Source organism: Borostomias antarcticus (genome assembly GCF_949987555.1).
Source record: "Borostomias antarcticus genome assembly, chromosome: 3".
Taxonomy (NCBI): domain Eukaryota; kingdom Metazoa; phylum Chordata; class Actinopteri; order Stomiiformes; family Stomiidae; genus Borostomias; species Borostomias antarcticus.
The window spans coordinates 9,395,147-9,413,864 of record NC_140236.1 but is presented as its reverse complement, the minus strand read 5'-3'; the positions used below and the strand labels follow the sequence as shown (position 1 = coordinate 9,413,864).

Genomic DNA, 18,718 nt, shown 5'->3' with positions numbered 1-18,718 from the left:
TTCTCTTTATGTTACAAAGTAGATGGTCCTAGTAGGCTACATTACAGTTCCTATGTAATTTCACTGTCGGGCCAATCTAGGGGAGGGGTTGCAGAGGGAGGGCGTCAAGCTTGGCGCTAGCAGCATCCACCCACCCCTCCCCCTCGCATCCGTCGCATAGAACACCACATTTTAATGTTGCCATCACCATAGGTCGAGTGCGGTAAGCGGAGCATCCTTTTTCAACATGTAGACCCAATATTTTTAGCCTCACCTATTGGAACTGGTTCCGTATCATCTGTAAGACTGTAAATTGGCCGCAACAATGATAATTTAAGCAACATCCAGAATTGAAACCTGCGGTCCATTACGAGTAATTTAGGCTATGCAAACACGTTAATATCTGCCCTGCATCATTTCATTTCCTTCCGCATTAGAGGAATTCCACGTCTGCACAATTCTGTGCTCCACTTTTTATTTTTTATATATATTTTTTTATCTCCTGTCTAGAAACAACAGATGGGACATCACGCCAGTAGCCTTTACATCATGCACACGTTTTTTGCTGATTTGAATTGATAGGCTTTACAAGCGAAAAATAGCCTACTGGTCTTAAAAATCCCCAACGTCCTTGGCCAGGTGAGTATTATAACAACCGAGTGTTTCCTCGTGATAATGGTAGACAAACGACATAATATTGCCTCTGAATGTCTCAGGATATTTGTCTGACTGGATGATTATTTGCACTAGGCTATTAATCAATTAAATATAGGCTATTTATTATTATTATTAGTCTATTGCTATTATTCTTATTAGTATTGCTGTTATTGTTGTTGGCTGAAGGCTAGATTAGGCTACAGCACAGCTGTCATCCACATAAGATGCTACCTTATAATAATGCCGTGCAGATGACAAACGCACGAGATATCATGCATCTTATAAATCACATAACGATGTAAAATGTTGTGAAGCATTTTAATATCCATTGGCTAATAGTCATCATCACCTTGGTGTCAATAGCCTACGTTTACGTCGTGGTGGGCAGTATGAATACCCCATATGTTATGATTCATCATGGGGCAGCCATTGGAATGTCATATTAGAAAATGATGTTGGATCCCGATTTGGTATCTTAGCCTACCTTGTTGCTCTTATCAGGTCTAATAGTCTACAGTAGGCTACCGTACAGTTTTATCTTTGGATATCACATGAATGAATCAAATCAAAGCATGGGGATTATGGGTTATTATGCGAATCGAGCCTACCGGTGTCTTCGCTGTTAACCTTGCCGTAGGCCTGCTCTCAGATTACATTTAAAACATTTTGTTCCCTTTCTATCACCAAGAAATATAATGTGCTAACGTTGCACTTGGACATTAATTTTACCTTGATGATGTGTTCTATAGACCTATCATATATCGTCCCCTTCAACCATTAAGCCAGGCTATTATCAAATGTATTAAAATGAGATATGTCCAATAATCCGACTTTTATCGTGTAATTAAATTGCAGGAGGAGGGATCTATTGACACAGGTTTAGTGATCTCCAAGGTTAACAGCTGATATCTGAAGGTTACAAGCAAAGGGCAGCATCACCGCGTAGCAGGATCGATCCCGTTCTATACGACTAGGCTATAGCCTACCCACTGCATTAAAATGTATCTGTGTTCATTCGCTCTGAAACTAGACACATGACTGAATCTCAATTATGTTTCGTGACACGACGGAGATGCTATCCTCGCATTACTGGATGAGATAGACCTTCTGTATCCCTGATCGCAGAGCATCATGGCTGTTGCGCGTCGCCTTGGTAAAACCTGTCCTCTGTTTGGATTGGCTATTTCCATTTTAGCGTCACGACGCACACTGGTCATTTGATTTCTGCATACAGTAGTTTTGTTTTAGAAGGCGGTAAGATCATGGTGCGTAAGATAGGCTTTTTCCTGAACTATTGTATTCTGTTAGGATTCTTCCCAATATTAATCGCAGAGTAAAATCTGCAACACACACTAAATGTGGTGGATGCGATGCTCTTTTGGCAATTCGAATTAGGTTTGAAAGAATTGTGTAGCCCTAGCTCATCACTGGTAAAGGCAAATTAATTATCATGAATTAATCATGATGAACACTAAGGGTAAGATACTCTATCGTTACAATATATGCATTCAGTGTTACAGGTCTTTTTTTTAAAACAATTTTTTAGTTACATTGCTTTCAGTTTTTTATGATTTAGCCTTTAATAACCTAACTTGTGTGAAAAGTTACAGAAATAGCCTACGTTTTACCACATGTAGCCAAATACAGTCAAGTACTAATACTGTATATGTTGAGATAGGCCTCTCTAAGAAAAATGGCAAGCCAGAAACAGTATATGACAACATTTCAAGTCAAACAGCACTCTTGATTGACTTGAGCAAGAGAGGCATTTTCTTTCTGTGGTTTCTGTGTTTTCCTTACCAGCTTGAAACCACCAGTTTGTTTACAGTTTTTATTACCTCTGCCCCAGCCACAGGGCGAGAGGTTTTCGGTGGTGTGTGTTTGTTTGTTAATTTGATTGTTTGATCTTAACTGTTGGCAGGACTATGCAAAAACTACTGGACCCATTTTCATGAAACTTGGTGGAAGGGTGTAGCATGGTCCAACCCTTTACATTTTGGAGCGGACCTGAATCACGGGTCAGGTCCACTAGCCGTTTCTTGGTTTGTTTCTTATCAGGATTATGCAAAAACTACTGGACCGATTTTCATGAAACTCGGTGGAGAGGTGTAGCATGGGCCACATTAGAACCCATTACATTTTGGAGCACATCCGAATCACAGGGCGGGTCCATGAGCCGCCCAAACACAGCCGGGTCGGCCATTCACCTCCATTCATCTTTTGGACTAGGATTACACAAAAACTACCAGACCGTTTTTAATGAAACTTGGTGGAGGGGTGTAGCATGGGCCAATTTAGAACTCATTCAGTTTTGGTGTGCGGTTAGTCTGTGCTCTCTGAGCACCATTTCTAGTTTCATATTGCACTATATTTTACATTTCTTCATCTTAAATGTCAAAGTTATTCACTGCAAAAATTCAATCTTTCCCAGTTTCTAGGTAAACCCTCCATCCCAGCTACTGAAGTATCCTGTTCCACACATCCCAGTACTCCATATCCGTCTGCTTTTCGTCTCTCACAAGTTTATCACGCCCCCCTCCCCATCCATTATCTATGGATAGGCTTTTCCCTAATAATTGTGCTTGGTGACCTATGCTATTTCAGGGTTTTAAGACAGAAAAAGAACAGATCATCTACACCATTTTGATATATCTGGTGGAGTCAGTAACTAGTGAATCACACACTAAACTCATTCATGTGTGCTTTCCCACACATGCCCTGATATGGAGCTCCCTAGAAGGGGTGCAGAGAGGAGTGGTATGGGGGAACGCTAAAAAGAAATCACATAGTTAAATCATGTTCCACTAGCCCTGCACTGACCCGGTCACAAGCTCATCAAATATAGACTTCTAGTAAAAAAAAAAAAAAGCTTACACAAGTTTACACACTCCCTATCACCGCACTTGATATAGCCATGGGGGATTTAGCCAATAGCTCTGTGGAGTTCCACCCCAAAAAGCAGCGAGTTAGTGTTACTGGAGGGATGGAGGTCAACCATGCGGGGGACTTCGGGGCCACCCTGGACGATCTGCGGTCACTCATGGAGCTGAGGGGCCCAGAGGCGCTGCAGAAGATCCAGGAGAGCTACACGGACACAGAGGGCCTCTGTCAGAGACTGAAGACCTCCCCGGCCGACGGTGAGAGTCTCCCTACACCCTAAGATGATGAGAAATTATTCGATAGGTAAAATAATGGTGTAAAAGATATATCTTGCCTTCAGATTGATCAAGAAGAATTCAAGTCATTTTGATCTTACAGTTCTTATTCTTTCCGGTCTGCAGTGCAGAAGTTCTTTTGTAAAAACAGCTGTTCAACATGTATCGGCTGTATTTTAGAGACTCATCATAAACCTTAGAACTGATTCCATCTTTGCTGCCATAGACAGAGGTGGTGTGCAGGTTTTTAAGTAGTGAGAGATCCTAATTTTTTAGATCCTAGATCCTTTTTTTTTACTGTCCTCGTCTGCCGTCCATCCAAACGTCTATATTCCCAACTCTGTGTGCCCCAACATGCTTTCATGTTATGTTGCTAAGCTACAAAAGCATCAGCAATCTGGTGGGTGAGGCAGAGAGACAAACACCTCCTCTCATTCATCAGAGCTCAGCCTACTGCGGTACACACAGTATTAAAGAGGCTAGATGGACGATGGTGTAACGCACCAAGATTAGGATTTCATGTCATTTTATATACCAGTACCTTTGAATGTATGTATGAATGACTTCACTGCCATTGTTGTACACACAATTCATACTGATATGAATGCTTTGGCCATGCTTGTTGCTGTGCATAGTGTGATGTTTCAAGTTAATGTCTTGAAGACACAAGTTGTGTCTGTGATCATCATTTCAAAATTAGCTGTTCTAATATGAGTATACGTTCTAGGGGTGTAACGATACACTAATCTCACAATATGATACGATACACGATATTGGGTTGACGATAACAACACGATACGATACACTTAGGGCAGGGGTGAAGCGTTGCAGTAGCGCTGCTGTTCACACCAATAGTACATTTCTCCACATCTCTACTCCAATACACTGTGAATTTAGAGCTTAACTGTTGTAATATCATGGATACAGTAGGCCTAGACAAAAGACGTGTTTGTTACCAGCGTTGTGTAGCCAGCGTTCACTGATATACAATAAACATATCACGATATTGTTTTCACCTTGACGATACGTATTGTGACGTTTCTGTATCGCGATATATTGTGGCACGATATATTGTTACACCCCTAATACGTTCATAATGATTATTGCAAAACATTTTGTTTTTAAATTGAGGGTCAGAGTGAGATCAAGAAGAATTGGTTCATGAACCCATTATACCATAGCAACTGAAAGAGTAAATGGTGACTTTTCAGTAAAAGTTTCTTATGATGGATTATTTATTAGCCTAATTTCTGTGCTCAGAGTAGCTCTGCCTGGTTTGTTGGTTATCATGAGACATTTCGATCATTCGTGAACTTGGTCAAGGTGAAATCCGGTGCTGTGTATGCCTGTGTTGTTCTGGAAGCTCGTCTACACTAGATATTGAGAGACTAGCTCATCAATGTTATTGGGTGAACAGAGGCCGATAGAGCGGAGAGAGCTCGCCAGTTTGCCAGTAGCAGCAGGTGATGTTTGGCAGGGGAGAACACGAGGAGTGGGTGACAGCCTGCCTGAGTGCATGTGCCAGAGGACACGCCCCACAGCGAAGCAGACACACACTGACTTAGCCATCTGTGCTGTTCCACCCCGCTGTCTAATTTCACAGAGAAAGGCCCGTCACCCGTGTCAGCACATCGACATTAGCATGTCAGTCATGTGACTCATCAAAGAGTCTACTGAAATATGCATTTAAAGCATTCAATGAACTGTGTTTGTATGCCTTATAATCTCTGCTCCTGATCTATTTAATTATACAGTGCAGTATGTAAAGATGCTACATAATGCCTTCTTTAGGCTGGAGGATTTGAAAACACATTTGAATAAGCTTCATTTCGGTAAACTAAAGGGTTATTTGTTTCCTTTCCCCAGGCCTGTCAGACAACCCAGCAGACCTGGAGAAACGCAAAGAGGTGTTCGGACAGAACTTCATCCCTCCTAAAAAGCCAAAGACTTTCCTCCAGCTGGTGTGGGAGGCCCTTCAGGACGTCACCCTCATCATCCTGGAGATCGCCGCCATCATCTCCCTGGGCCTGTCCTTCTACCACCCACCAGGAGGGGAGACTCAGGGTAAGTCTGAGCTACAATCCGGGGCAGCAGGTTCTGGCAGAGGGCAAGTTCCTCAAGGTTTTAGCTCAGGTCCTCCTAAGTCAGAACCTCTGCTCCACGACCAGAGGAAGAGGAGACAGGAAAGGAGAGAGGATATCTTAAAGGAGTAGTAAAGGGGAAATGCATGTTTAGCCCTGTTTTAAGGTTACTTATGATCATATACAATGGTTCAGATCAAAACGCCAACTAACACCTAGGTGAGTTTCTTGTCTTTGAAATCGAGAGTTTAACATGTTTTTGAATGATTTTTCAAGATGCCCATCCACATCCATTGTATGACTAAAACGGTGGTATGGCAATTATCAACTTTCTCGAAAATGCTAGCTTTGTCAACGTTTTGATCTGAACCATTGTATATGATCATAAGTAACCTTAAAACAGGGCTAAACATGCATTTTCCCTTTACTACTCCATTAAGCCGATATCCCCGGAGTTAATATCGGATGAATTAAATACATTGGGCCTCATTCACCAATATCTTCCTAAGGTCCATTCTTAAATTTCTTCCTAAGAATGTTTCTAAAGAAAGCACCCGTTTGATTCACGACGTGTTCGTAAACTGCTGGATGAGTTTGCACCTGCCTTCTCTTAATGATGAATCCCATGGTTTCGCAAGTTGAAAGTGTGTGGCCGCTCACCCGAATTAGCATAGGTACAGTAAACTCCCCACTAGCTCCATATAAGGACATGCAACTACAGGATTGTGCGCAGATGTCACTTCTCTGAATGAATACCGGTCATCCGCACCCTTGATTTGTCTACTTTTCGATAGCATAATGGTCTAGGTGGGGTTGTGTCAGGTGCGTTGGCAAGTCAGAGGACTGCAGGTCGAATCCAGGGTGGACAATCAAAATCAGATTTTAATTTAGCCAAGTAGGCTACCTACTACGAGGAATTTGCCTTGGTGCATAAACATAGCTAGGCAGAACAGTGCAAAATGTCAAAGTGATAGAATACAATATACAATAGCCTAGTCTACAAAGATGTAGGCAATGAAATAGCCTACACAGCTGTCAACACGGCATGCCCAAACAAAAATCTAAAGACTGGACTCCACCTGTCATATTTGGTTGCGTCAGTAAAATGCATGGGACGATATTAGCCTACTCGTTCAGTTAACACTATCTGATCAAGGGCACACAGTTAGACCCGGCGCATCGGGGATATTATTGGGCAGACAGCACTCTCGCTTTGTAAAATAATGAAAACCATTATTATAAGATAAATGATACAAATAGGCTAGTATAGTATTGTAAACCTATAATGTTATACAACTGTAGATTTGAAGTAAACACAATTACAAATCATTTTAAATTAACACGTCTTTCGCACAAATAGTCTGTAGCCTTCTTAAGGCTGCTCTTCCGTGTTCATAGATTCCGTTCTTAGTTCCCACCTGTGAGAACATTGGTGAATGCCAGAATCTTCTTGGAAATGGTGTACAGTAAGTGGAGTTTAAGAAGAAATGCTTCCTAAGAATGAAGCCCATTCTCTTTAGGGTTAGGGTGAAGTTAGGAGCCGTCCCGTGAATTTTCATCTAGGCATATCATGTACTGTATGCCAATTGTACCTCAGAATTTATTTCCAAACCCCCCCCCTTGACAGCGTGTGGCAACGTGTCGGATGAGCAAGAGGACGAGGCGGAGGCGGGCTGGATGGAGGGGGCGGCCATCTTGCTCTCCGTCATCTGCGTGGTGCTGGTGACGGCCTTCAATGACTGGAGCAAGGAGAAGCAGTTCCGGGGGCTGCAGAGCCGCATTGAGCAGGAGCAGCGCTTCGCCGTGGTGCGGAACGGCACGGTCATCCAGATCCCCGTGGCAGAGATGGTGGTTGGGGACGTGGCGCAGGTCAAATACGGTGAGTCCGCAGGTCCTGAATCAGCCCCTGCACTGTAACAAAAGCACCGAAGATGCCCCAAAGGTGTTTGGAGTGCCTTTCGTCAAAGTCTACCATGCCTACGCGTCACACATGCTGATTTGAGTGCGTGTGGGCATTCGTAAAAGCTTCTGGCTCTTCATAATAGCAGAAAACGCAGAAACTCTCCCCTGTCAATATATAAATGCGACCACAATCTAGAGTGTGCTCTGCACTTCAGATAGGCCTGTTGAGGAAAACCTTACCTCTGTTCCTCAGCCTGGTCTCTCCTGCTTCCCTCCCAGGTGACCTGCTGCCAGCAGACGGAATACTAATACAGGGCAACGACCTTAAGATTGACGAGAGCTCGCTGACAGGAGAGTCTGACCACGTACGCAAATCTGCGGACAAAGACCCCATGTTGTTGTCTGGTAAGTAGTTTGAATGGATACAGTAATCATGTTACAGACAATACCTGAGATGGTGCCAGAATATCTGCTTGCCTTTATGTCATGTCTGTTGACATGAGCACTTCATGTAAGTATGTGCAAGTGTGTTTTGTTTTGTACCCCTATGTTTGTGTGCACACTTCACTTGCACACCTACATGCGCGTGACAGGGTAAGTGTGTGAGTGATGACCTGCCTGGCTGAATACCCTGTGCGGTGTGTCCGTGCGCCGGTTGTCTGCTGAGGGACACAGAGAGGGGAAATCTCATTGCCTGTCTCAGTAAGGGAGTGCGTCTGACAGGGGTAATGGGATTGCAGCCTCTGGTCAGCTTCCTGAAGCATTGGGTCACACAGCCATTAGATCCACAGGGGACCTGAGCTCATCCTCCGCCCAATAATGATCCTCTGAACAGGGCTACTCGCAGTTCACTGACTCACATGGTGGGTTCACGTGCCGGGTACACATGTCTGATATCGGTTTGCCTATGATTTGTCATTATTACTTCCAATCCATGAATCCATTTACAATACAAGGCCTAATCGCATTTACAATGGTACAAGACATATTTAGTTTATTTATCTACGTTTTGAGCAGCTTACAGTATACAGTACAGTTACATTGGCATGGGCAAAATGCATCAAAATGTATGTTGTTATAAAATACTCCTCGAATAAATGTATCAAAATAAAATACAGAATACTGGTGCCAGAAAATGTATCAAGATAAAATACAGGAAAATATTATTATTTTTTGTCCTCAATATGAGCAGCTTATTAATATTATTTTGTGCAAATGGTAGGACATGGAAAACAAATGTTTAAAAGCAGTCACCGTCAGTGTAACTGTTTCCTACATATGGGAAATACCGCGGCAAAATTGCAGCAATACTTCAAAGGGCCAACACGTCCTGTGACGTCACCCTTTGAAGTCCAGCGATGTTGCCCTCTGAAGTTTTGCCATTATATTTGCTGTGGTATTTCCCATATAAAGGAAAATGGCTACACTGAGGGTGATTTTAAAAAGGCCCACACACAGAATTAAAGCATTTAATCCAAATAATATCAACTGAAACAAGCATGACTGTGCCCCTTTAAAGAAAGATCGTGTGCATTAATTGCCTTGGTCAAGCCTCGAAAAACGCACGAGATATAGAGCTGCTGGTTGCAGCTAAATCACTGTGTGAGTGTTTCTAAGTGTTTCGTTTAAGTGCATTACATTTTTTTAGCCATGTGAAATACAAATTACAAAATACAAAAAAGTAATTGAAATACATATTTCAAATACAAGTAATGGAAAATGTTGTTGTATCATTTAGTTATTGCGAAAAGCAATGTTACTGTAACACGTTACTTTTGTAGCGCGTTACACCCAACACTGACAGAAATACTGCCCATCTCAGTGCATGGCGTAGTAGGTACAGTACATTAGCCATTCCTTGATGCAGTTTCTTACAGAGGGCAATTATACCACAGTTATTCCTGTAGAGAGCCATGTGAATAGTGTCATCAGGCAATGCTCCTAATGTAGTCTAATTAAAGGGAACAAAAGGGAGCTCTGTTGTTCAGAAGTAATTAGATCACTGCTCAGAGCAGAAACACTGGAAAGGAAGTAAGAAAAGGACTGCTCTTTTTATGTGTTACTCTACCAGATTTATAAGACGCCACATATAAAAGAGGCTCCTCTCCTTACCTTTAATGGTTTGTTTGTTTGTTTGTGTGTGTGTGTGTGCGCGTGCGTGTGTGTGTGCGTGTGTGTGCGCGTGCGTGTGTGTGTGCGTGTGTGTATGTGCGTGCGTGTGTGTGTGTGTGCGCGTGTGTGTGCTCAGGAACTCATGTGATGGAAGGCTCAGGGAAGATGCTAGTCACTGCCGTAGGAGTCAACTCTCAAACTGGAATCATTTTCACTCTTCTGGGGGCCGAAGAGGGGGAGGAAAAGAAAGACAAGAAAGGTAAGATGAAATCCCACTGGTGAAAACACACTTCCTCAAGAGCTTGATTTTTCTCCAATCTCCAAACACAGTAAAAATATCCACATATCAGCAGGATCAGCATATTAGCAGGCTTACAACTGAATCTTTAGAAATATGTAAGGATCTGTTTGATTATTTACATATTCAGGTATGTATTTAAATAACATTGGCTTGCAGTGTCTTTTCCACATTGTACAGAGTACAAATATTGTGTATTTTGGCAGTCAAAAGAGGTGTTATGAATAGATTCTTAAGCAATGAATCATTCAAGATGTGCTAATATTTCCGCTTATGCGAAAGTGTTGTTCAAAGCTTTGAAATGCAAAGCACGTAGAAGAGAGAGGGAAAGAGAGAGAGAGAGAGAGAGAGAGAGTTTAAGAGGGAGGAAGAGATTGAGACCCCCCTCACTTTCCTCCCTCCCGTCTCTCTCCCCTTGATGTGAGGAGAGTGGTAGCTGTTTAATAATTCTATCCTGTAAAAGCATAGCAGCCTGCAGAGCGATCAATAATTGAAGAGAGACATGGAGAGTAGGATGGGGCTGGGGTTACATGACCTGGAGGGGGAGGGGGTGGGGGGTGGGGGGGCTTGGCTTGGAGGGGAGCTTCAGTTTTACAGCTCCACATTCATTCATGATTATTATCCATTCCTTGCTTTCGTTGTTTCTGTTGGTCATCCTTTTTAAATGTTTGAATTGCTTTTATCCCTTAATTTTGAAAATCTCTTATTATGTCCCCATCCCACCTGAAACCCCCACACTCCCTACTTGTCAGAGGGCAATAGTAACTCACCCATGCAGCAAGCAACTGCAGTGGAAGCAAAACCGATCCACGTCACAAATGGTAGGTGGCTACATGTGAGCTAGATTGGTGAAGGGGTTTATTAAAGGGCTACACCCTGGCTACTGGGAACTGTGGGCCCACTACACTCATGGGTAACATTTATTTTACAGTTTGCTCTTTGCCTGGTATTTACTGTCTATATAAATGACATGGTACATATTGAGTTCAATAACTACTAGTTTTGATTGTATTTCTTTATTTTTTGGGTAGGGGGGAGTAGCTACTGTACCAACTGTTTACTTTGTAAATACCAGATAAACACTTACTGAAACAGGACAGGAAAATAAAGCATTGTCCTTACGTGTCACTACAAAGACAAGCACATAATCCTTAACAACTTTGAAAGTACAGTAAGTTAATCATCACGCTGATGGCAAGATACTCTCCACACTAAGGTCACTTTCATTTTCTGTCTATTCATTTTCTTTTCTTCATTTCAAAGGCATTGAATGTAATGCTCACATCCAGTGCAGTATTTCAACGTACAGTAGGGTTGGGGTCAGCTCAGCTCAAATTCAATAACTTGAATATATTGAAATCATTGACTTTTCAATGTTGTTTTACCAATTGTGAGTGCAATTCGATTTCAATACAACGTCCTACAGTGATTGAATTAAACTGAATTAATCTCAGCCCTGTCAATCCTGTGCACAGTGATCTCAGTGTGTGTGTTCACTTCTCTCTCACCCAACGACAGGAAAACCAGATGGAACATTGGAAAACAATCAGAACAAAGGTAAGATTATTTGTCCCATTTTGGATGGAAGCATAATTTCACCACTGCATATTGTTGATGCACACATTTCACAGTATATTTCAATCTAAGCCATACAGCCAAAACCTAAGTCTCCACCAATATGTAGCATGAACCTGGGTGGGGCATGTATGACGGCGGCCATTTTGTGCTGGAATGCTCACCACAGTTTCTGGCATTTCTCTCCTAATCACTTCCCAACTTTGGGGCACCTCGGACCTTAGCCAAGAAACAGGATGAGGCTGTTGCCATGGAGATGCAGCCCCTGAAGAGTGCGGAAGGTGGGGAGGTGGAGGAGAAGGAGAAGAAGAAGACCAACGTGCCCAAGAAAGAGAAATCTGTCCTTCAGGGCAAACTCACTAAGCTGGCCGTGCAGATTGGGAAGGCAGGTGAGGCAGACTTAATTCAATGGCTATCGACTGCTTTCTCCTCGCTGACTTACTCACTTTCATGTGCTGGCTGGGTGTCTTTTTGGAGAATGTGTTAAAAAATCCAAATTTATCATCCTTTCTGACCTCGAAAGTGAGGCATGTTGCTGGATCTTCACCAAAAAAAGTGATACTCTGTACAGTACAGGACAAATTTAGAAAATGGGTTTTCTATTTACTGTTTCTTACTGCATCGTTTTTTCCCCTTCCCCTCAGGCCTGCTCATGTCAGCCATCACAGTCATCATTTTGGTGCTGTACTTTGTGATTGACACCTTCGCGGTGCAGGGCAACGAATGGCTCCCTAACTGTACACCCGTCTACGTGCAGTACTTTGTCAAGTTCTTCATCATCGGTGTCACAGTGCTGGTGGTAGCTGTGCCTGAGGGACTTCCACTGGCTGTCACGATATCCCTGGCATACTCTGTCAAGGTGAGAGGAGGAGAAAATAAGTCACAGCTCGATTGTGTGTGTCTGTGTGTGTCCTTTACCAGAGAGGTCAGAGAGCCAAGCATGTCAGTAGAGTACAGTATGTGGATTTAACTACAGTGTATTCTTATACAGATTATCTATGCCGAAAAAATAATACTATTAATGTATGTGCTTCTCTCTCTCTCTCTCTCTCTCTCTCTCTCTCTCTCTTTCTTTCTCTCTCTCTGCGCTTCTGGCTCCCCTTAGAAAATGATGAAGGACAACAACTTGGTGCGCCACCTGGACGCATGTGAGACCATGGGCAACGCCACCGCCATCTGCTCCGACAAGACGGGCACCCTGACCACCAACCGCATGACCGTGGTGCAGGCCTTCGCCTGTGACCAGCACTTCTGTCAGGTTCCGGAGCCTGATCAACTCAATCCCAAGGTTCTGGAGATGCTGGTCAGCTCGATCGCTGTCAACAGCGCCTACACCTCCAAGATTGTGGTGAGACGCTAGTTTAGCTAGAGCAGTACCGGAGGTTGTCCACAATGTATGTATGTTGGGCAAAGTTGTGAGCAGACACGGGGCGAGACTTGATAATCGTGGGAATAATATCCACGCCTCGTTTTCTTTCTCTCTCTTAACTTGCGTGACGAGAGAGTTGCACAGCAGTCTGTTTTGCGTTCTTCTGTCCCTCTAGCCGCCTGACAAAGAAGGCGGCCTACCCAAGCAATTAGGCAACAAGACAGAGTGTGCCTTGCTGGGCTTCGTGCTGGACCTGAAGAGAGACTATGCCCCAGTGAGGGAGCAGATCCCAGAGGAGAAGCTCTACAAGGTCTACACCTTCAACTCTGAGCGCAAGTCCATGAGCACCGTGGTGCGACTCCCCGATGGCTCCTTCCGCCTCTACAGCAAAGGGGCCTCCGAGATCATCCTCAAAAAGTGAGTGCGAGTAACAGGCCGATAGTTCGCTGCTGATATTTGAACAGACTACAGCAAGGGTGCCTCTGAGATCCTTCTGAGTCTGAGAAGCTCGTACTGCATGAGTCATCGAGTGTCATTTGAGAGCTGTTAGAAACAGTCTGATTGTGTTATGGAAGCGTGACAGTTACTGAGTCACTTAAACTCGATTTTCTCCATCTTTTATTGTTGTGTTGTTGCGTGCACGTTATAGTGAAACGTACGATGCAAAGATTTGTGCATCTTCAGGAGTACAGTATTGATATTGCGATATTGATAATGAGGGAAGCCTACTGTAACTACCATTCATTTCCCCATCACTGCTCTCTGGACTGTCAGGTGCTCCTCTATCTTGACGGCATCGGGTGAGCCCAGGAATTTCCGTCCGCGGGACAGGGATGAGATGGTGAAGAAGGTCATCGAGCCCATGGCCTGCGAAGGCCTGAGGACCATCTGTATTGCCTACCGGGACCTCCCCGCCTGCCCTGAGCCTGACTGGGACAACGAAGGGGACATCCTGAATAACCTGGTCTGCATCACTGTAGTGGGCATTGAGGACCCCGTCCGCCCAGAGGTAGGTCCCAACACTCTAACTACAGGTAGGGGGGGTTATGATCCAGTACTACTGTACAGTCAGTAGCCACTAACGAAGCTTATTGGCAACTTGAGCTTAGCAAGGTTGTGCCTAGATGTAGTCAGAGCACGTATGTCTGTTCCAACCAGGTCCCAGATGCCATCAAGAAATGCCAGCGGGCAGGTATCACTGTACGCATGGTGACGGGTGACAACATCAACACAGCGCGCGCCATCGCAGTCAAGTGTGGCATCATCCAGCCAGGGGACGACTACCTGTGCATTGACGGCAAGGAATTCAATCGACGCATCAGAAATGAAAAAGGAGAGGTACCTGTCATGACCATCATATCAATTATGACTAGGGCTGTCAGTTTAACACATTTTTAGATCAATTAATTATGCTAAGGTGAATGCATTAATTGAATTAACCAAAAATTTATTGAAATGTGATTTTTTTTTTTAAATAAGATTTTAACCAGCTACAGAGAGCACCCAGCGCATGATGCGTAGGCTAAGTCTACCTCAGACTAATTTTATAAATTCTAAAACTCCGTCAATTGCTATGGTAGAAGACAGGCTTAATGGAAGCGTTGCAGCTATTACAATAACAATTACATCCTCCAATGCAGCTACAAGCCGCACAATAGTTTTGAACATCAATGGACATATTGGTGTGAACTGAAGCTGTAGCTGTAGCTCAGATTGATAGTGCTATTAGCCTTACACATAACAAGATATTACAAATAATGATTTAATAAAACAATATATTGACTTCTAAAGCCACATTTTGTAATGTCTATTCAATGGTTTATTCGTCTGCCACAATAATGTAATGTCTTTTATTTTAATTTGGGGGATTTTCCTAGCAAAAAATGATATATGTGATTAATTAGATTAATTATTTACTGATCATGCAATTAATTAGATCATTTTAATCGATTGACAACCCTAATTATGACATAACTGGATACATTTTATTCAGACATTTTACACACACCTTCTGGTACATCATCCTCAACCTCTCTTTTTCTTGCAGATTGAGCAGGAACGCATTGATAAGATCTGGCCCAAACTACGAGTCCTGGCTCGGTCTTCCCCAACAGACAAACATACTCTGGTCAAAGGTAGGTCTGTGTGTCTGTGTGTGTGTGTGTGTGTGTGTGTGTGTGTGTGTGTGTGTGTGTGACCACCCCCTCATAGCTACTTACTTGCAGACATTTACACTTACGTCCCACTACAAGATGCAGTAAATCGTCCAAAAATGAGAGCCCAGCTATCTGTTCCTGCAGGGATCATTGACAGCACTGTGTTGGAGCAGCGGCAGGTGGTGGCTGTGACGGGAGACGGGACCAACGACGGACCTGCCCTCAAGAAGGCCGACGTCGGCTTCGCCATGGTAGGAGATGACGATCAACATGGTGATGATGCAAAACTCTTTACGAATCTTGTCATTTTCAATTCGAGCTCAAACATTTAGCAAGGGCGTAAGGTAAAACTATAAAAGAGCAACTTCTGTAATTGGCATACAAAAAATGCACGTACTAATAAGCCTGTTCATGAAAGCCTGTCAAGTCAAGTGGGCAACATCGTTTCTTTGGCCCTTCGTAGGGCATCGCTGGCACCGACGTGGCGAAGGAAGCCTCTGACATCATCCTGACAGACGATAACTTCTCCAGCATCGTCAAGGCGGTCATGTGGGGTCGGAACGTCTATGACAGTATCTCCAAATTCCTGCAGTTCCAGCTGACTGTCAATGTGGTGGCCGTCATCGTGGCCGTCATTGGGGCCTGTATCACACAGGTACTCATGCTGATGTACAGTAAATGTAATTTAACTGACCCCTCTGAAACAATTACATACAGTGGGAGATACATGTGCACTGCAAAGGGTTAGTCTCACTCACTCTTAATCGTAAACTGTACAGGAAGTCTCTCGATCCTTCTCTCATCAACTCTCTCTCTCTACGATCTTTCATTCTCTGCTGCTTTCTCCCTCTCCCCTCATTCCTCCCTCCAGGACTGTCCGCTCAAGGCAGTGCAGATGCTGTGGGTGAACCTCATCATGGACACCTTCGCCTCCCTGGCTCTGGCCACCGAGCCCCCTACCGAAGCCCTGCTCCTGAGGAAGCCCTACGGCCGCAACAACCCCCTCATCTCTCTCACCATGATGAAGAACATCCTGGGCCATGGAATCTACCAGCTCATCATCATCTTCACCCTGCTGTTCGAAGGTGCGCCCCGGCTAGGGGGTGCTGATGAGAGAATGTGCTAGCCTGACACTCAGATGAATTGGCATTTCATTTCGCTTCATTATTCAGTCTGAACAAGATCCTGTTGCAGCCGTTTTCTGAGATGGACGTTGCCGAAGGAGTCCTCAGCGATTAGTTCATCCCTTTGCTAATCCCATTCCGCAGTTTAATTCTGTCATCACATTCAAAGGACGCTGATTGGCCTGGTTGGCATTCCAACCGATAAATCACTCTGGATGAGAGCCTAAATTTGAAAATGTAGATTCAGGGGCTGGAGCCAGACTAAGAATATGGGAGATTGAATGTGTGTGATAAGGGATATACATTCCTACCCACTGGCCATCCTTCGTTTATGTTGCGAATGTGCCTGATAGTACTGTATGCTGCTTGATTTCAGGTGAAAGGATCTTCAACGTTGAGTGTGGACGCAACGCCCCACTGCACTCGCCTCCCTCGGAGCACTTCACCATCATCTTCAACACCTTCGTGCTCATGCAGCTGTTCAACGAGATCAACGCCCGTAAAATCCACGGAGAGAGGAACGTTTTCGACGGGATCTTCTCCAACCCCATCTTCTGCAGCATTGTTGTCGGGACTTTTGTGGTGCAGGTGAACGTCTGGGAACTAATTGCAGTATATTTTCTCTTCTGATCTAAAACATATTAATTTGTCTGCTATTGAGGGCCAATGATACAATATGCTGAACATCAGGAACTATGTTGGATTATGGATGTTAGCTTTTCTTCTCTTGTTTCTTGTCCTTTCCAGATAGTGATTGTGCAGTTTGGGGGGAAGCCTTTCAGCTGCGCACCTCTCAACTTGGAGCAGTGGCTGTGGTGTCTGTTTATGGGACTAGGGGAGCTACTGTGGGGACAGGTACCGTCACCTTCTTTCAGTTCCATCTCATCTTTGAGGTTATCTCTTGGTTATATTTACTGTGTGACATACAGACTTCTTCTACTGTAGTCTGATATCACTAAATGCGTATGTTCAGGAAAATATCCATGCCCCACCTGTAACAAGCCTGAATCTTCTGTCGACAGGTAATCACCACGGTACCCACCAGCCACCTCAAGTGTCTGAAAGCGGCTGGTCACGGACCGAGCAAGGATGAGATCATGGACGAGGACATGGCTGAGGATGAGGAGGAGATCGATCATGCGGAGAGGGAACTGCGTCGAGGGCAGATCTTGTGGTTTAGAGGGTTGAACCGCATCCAGACTCAGGTACAGTAGGTTGGGCTAAACCACTCCCTTTCTCCAACATGGTATGTATCCATATTCAGGTTTCTGAATCTTCCTGTTAGACTTGTCCGTGTTGGTCTGTTCCAATTCAATTCAATTCAATTCAACAAGCTTTATTGGCAGGAATTACACAGTATGTAAATATTGCTAAAGCTTTCCATTTCTCTCCACATTCAGATGCCTTAATTCATTTGCAGCATGCTTCAAGCTCTTCAGTTCTTCAAAGAGATTTGAACTCTGTCTTAAAAACACATTAAGCTTGTAATAATCACATTCTGCTTAACAATGCTATTGCATTTCACCATATAATTGGTTTCAGTAGTTTTTGCAGATACCAAAGACATTTTACTCTTTGTTCTCAACTGTCAGAATGTGTTTTTTTTGTTTTGTTTTTAATTTTGTTATGCTCCATCAACTGTAATGTTAAGAGTAATTTAAACTCCATCATCACATGTTCCACAAGTTATCCTGAAACTCTTTTTTCATTTCTCATCATTCCTGTATCATCACAGATTTAGTTACAGATTAAGCAGCTATCCCCATGCACCCATTGTAGACAGTTGCTCATGTGATCGTTGCCATTTTCATTCTGTTTGATGTCATAGCCCCGTTTTTTTGTGTGTCCTACCTAAGCCCTTAACCATCTCACTTTGGGCACTACGCCTTTGTCTTGTCCTTCTATCTCTCTCCAACAGATGGAGGTAGTGAGTACCTTCAAGAGAAGTGGTTCCTTTCAGGGTGCTGCCCGCCGCCGCTCGTCCGTTCTCAGCCAACTCCATGACGTAACCAATATTTCTACTCCCACTCACGTAGTTCTCTCCACTGCCAATGCAACTGGTGCGCCTGGGAGTGAGTTTCTGCCATCCATTAACGGCACATAATAAAAAACTATCTACGCACCGTCCTGAAAATGAGCATGTGTGAAAATGTACATGTAGAAAATGCACCTTTGCCTGCCCCCCCCAAAATGCAACGGAGCAATGGAGCATCAGAGAGAGAGAGAGAGAGAGAGAGTGCGAGAGAGAGAGCGAGAGAGTGAGCGTTTGCGTGCCTATGTGTGCACGTGTTGAGATGACAATTCTCGACC

The 18,718-nt window shown here is 43.8% G+C and overlaps 1 protein-coding gene across 1 annotated transcript; it reads left to right on the top strand.

The window, feature by feature from the left end:
* Positions 1-3,550: 3,550 nt before the first annotated feature.
* atp2b3a (ATPase plasma membrane Ca2+ transporting 3a) lies at positions 3,551-18,512 on the top strand (the record flags this gene model as incomplete). Its single annotated transcript, XM_084436270.1, has 20 exons — positions 3,551-3,773; positions 5,658-5,855; positions 7,500-7,751; positions 8,054-8,179; positions 10,023-10,145; positions 11,703-11,741; positions 11,984-12,148; positions 12,404-12,618; positions 12,865-13,107; positions 13,304-13,545; positions 13,903-14,137; positions 14,287-14,466; positions 15,176-15,263; positions 15,429-15,535; positions 15,748-15,939; positions 16,156-16,369; positions 16,785-16,996; positions 17,156-17,263; positions 17,431-17,613; positions 18,327-18,512. The coding sequence occupies 20 exons, from the start codon at positions 3,551-3,553 to the stop codon at positions 18,510-18,512; spliced, it is 3,531 nt and encodes a 1,176-aa protein (XP_084292396.1).
* Positions 18,513-18,718: the final 206 nt, after the last annotated feature.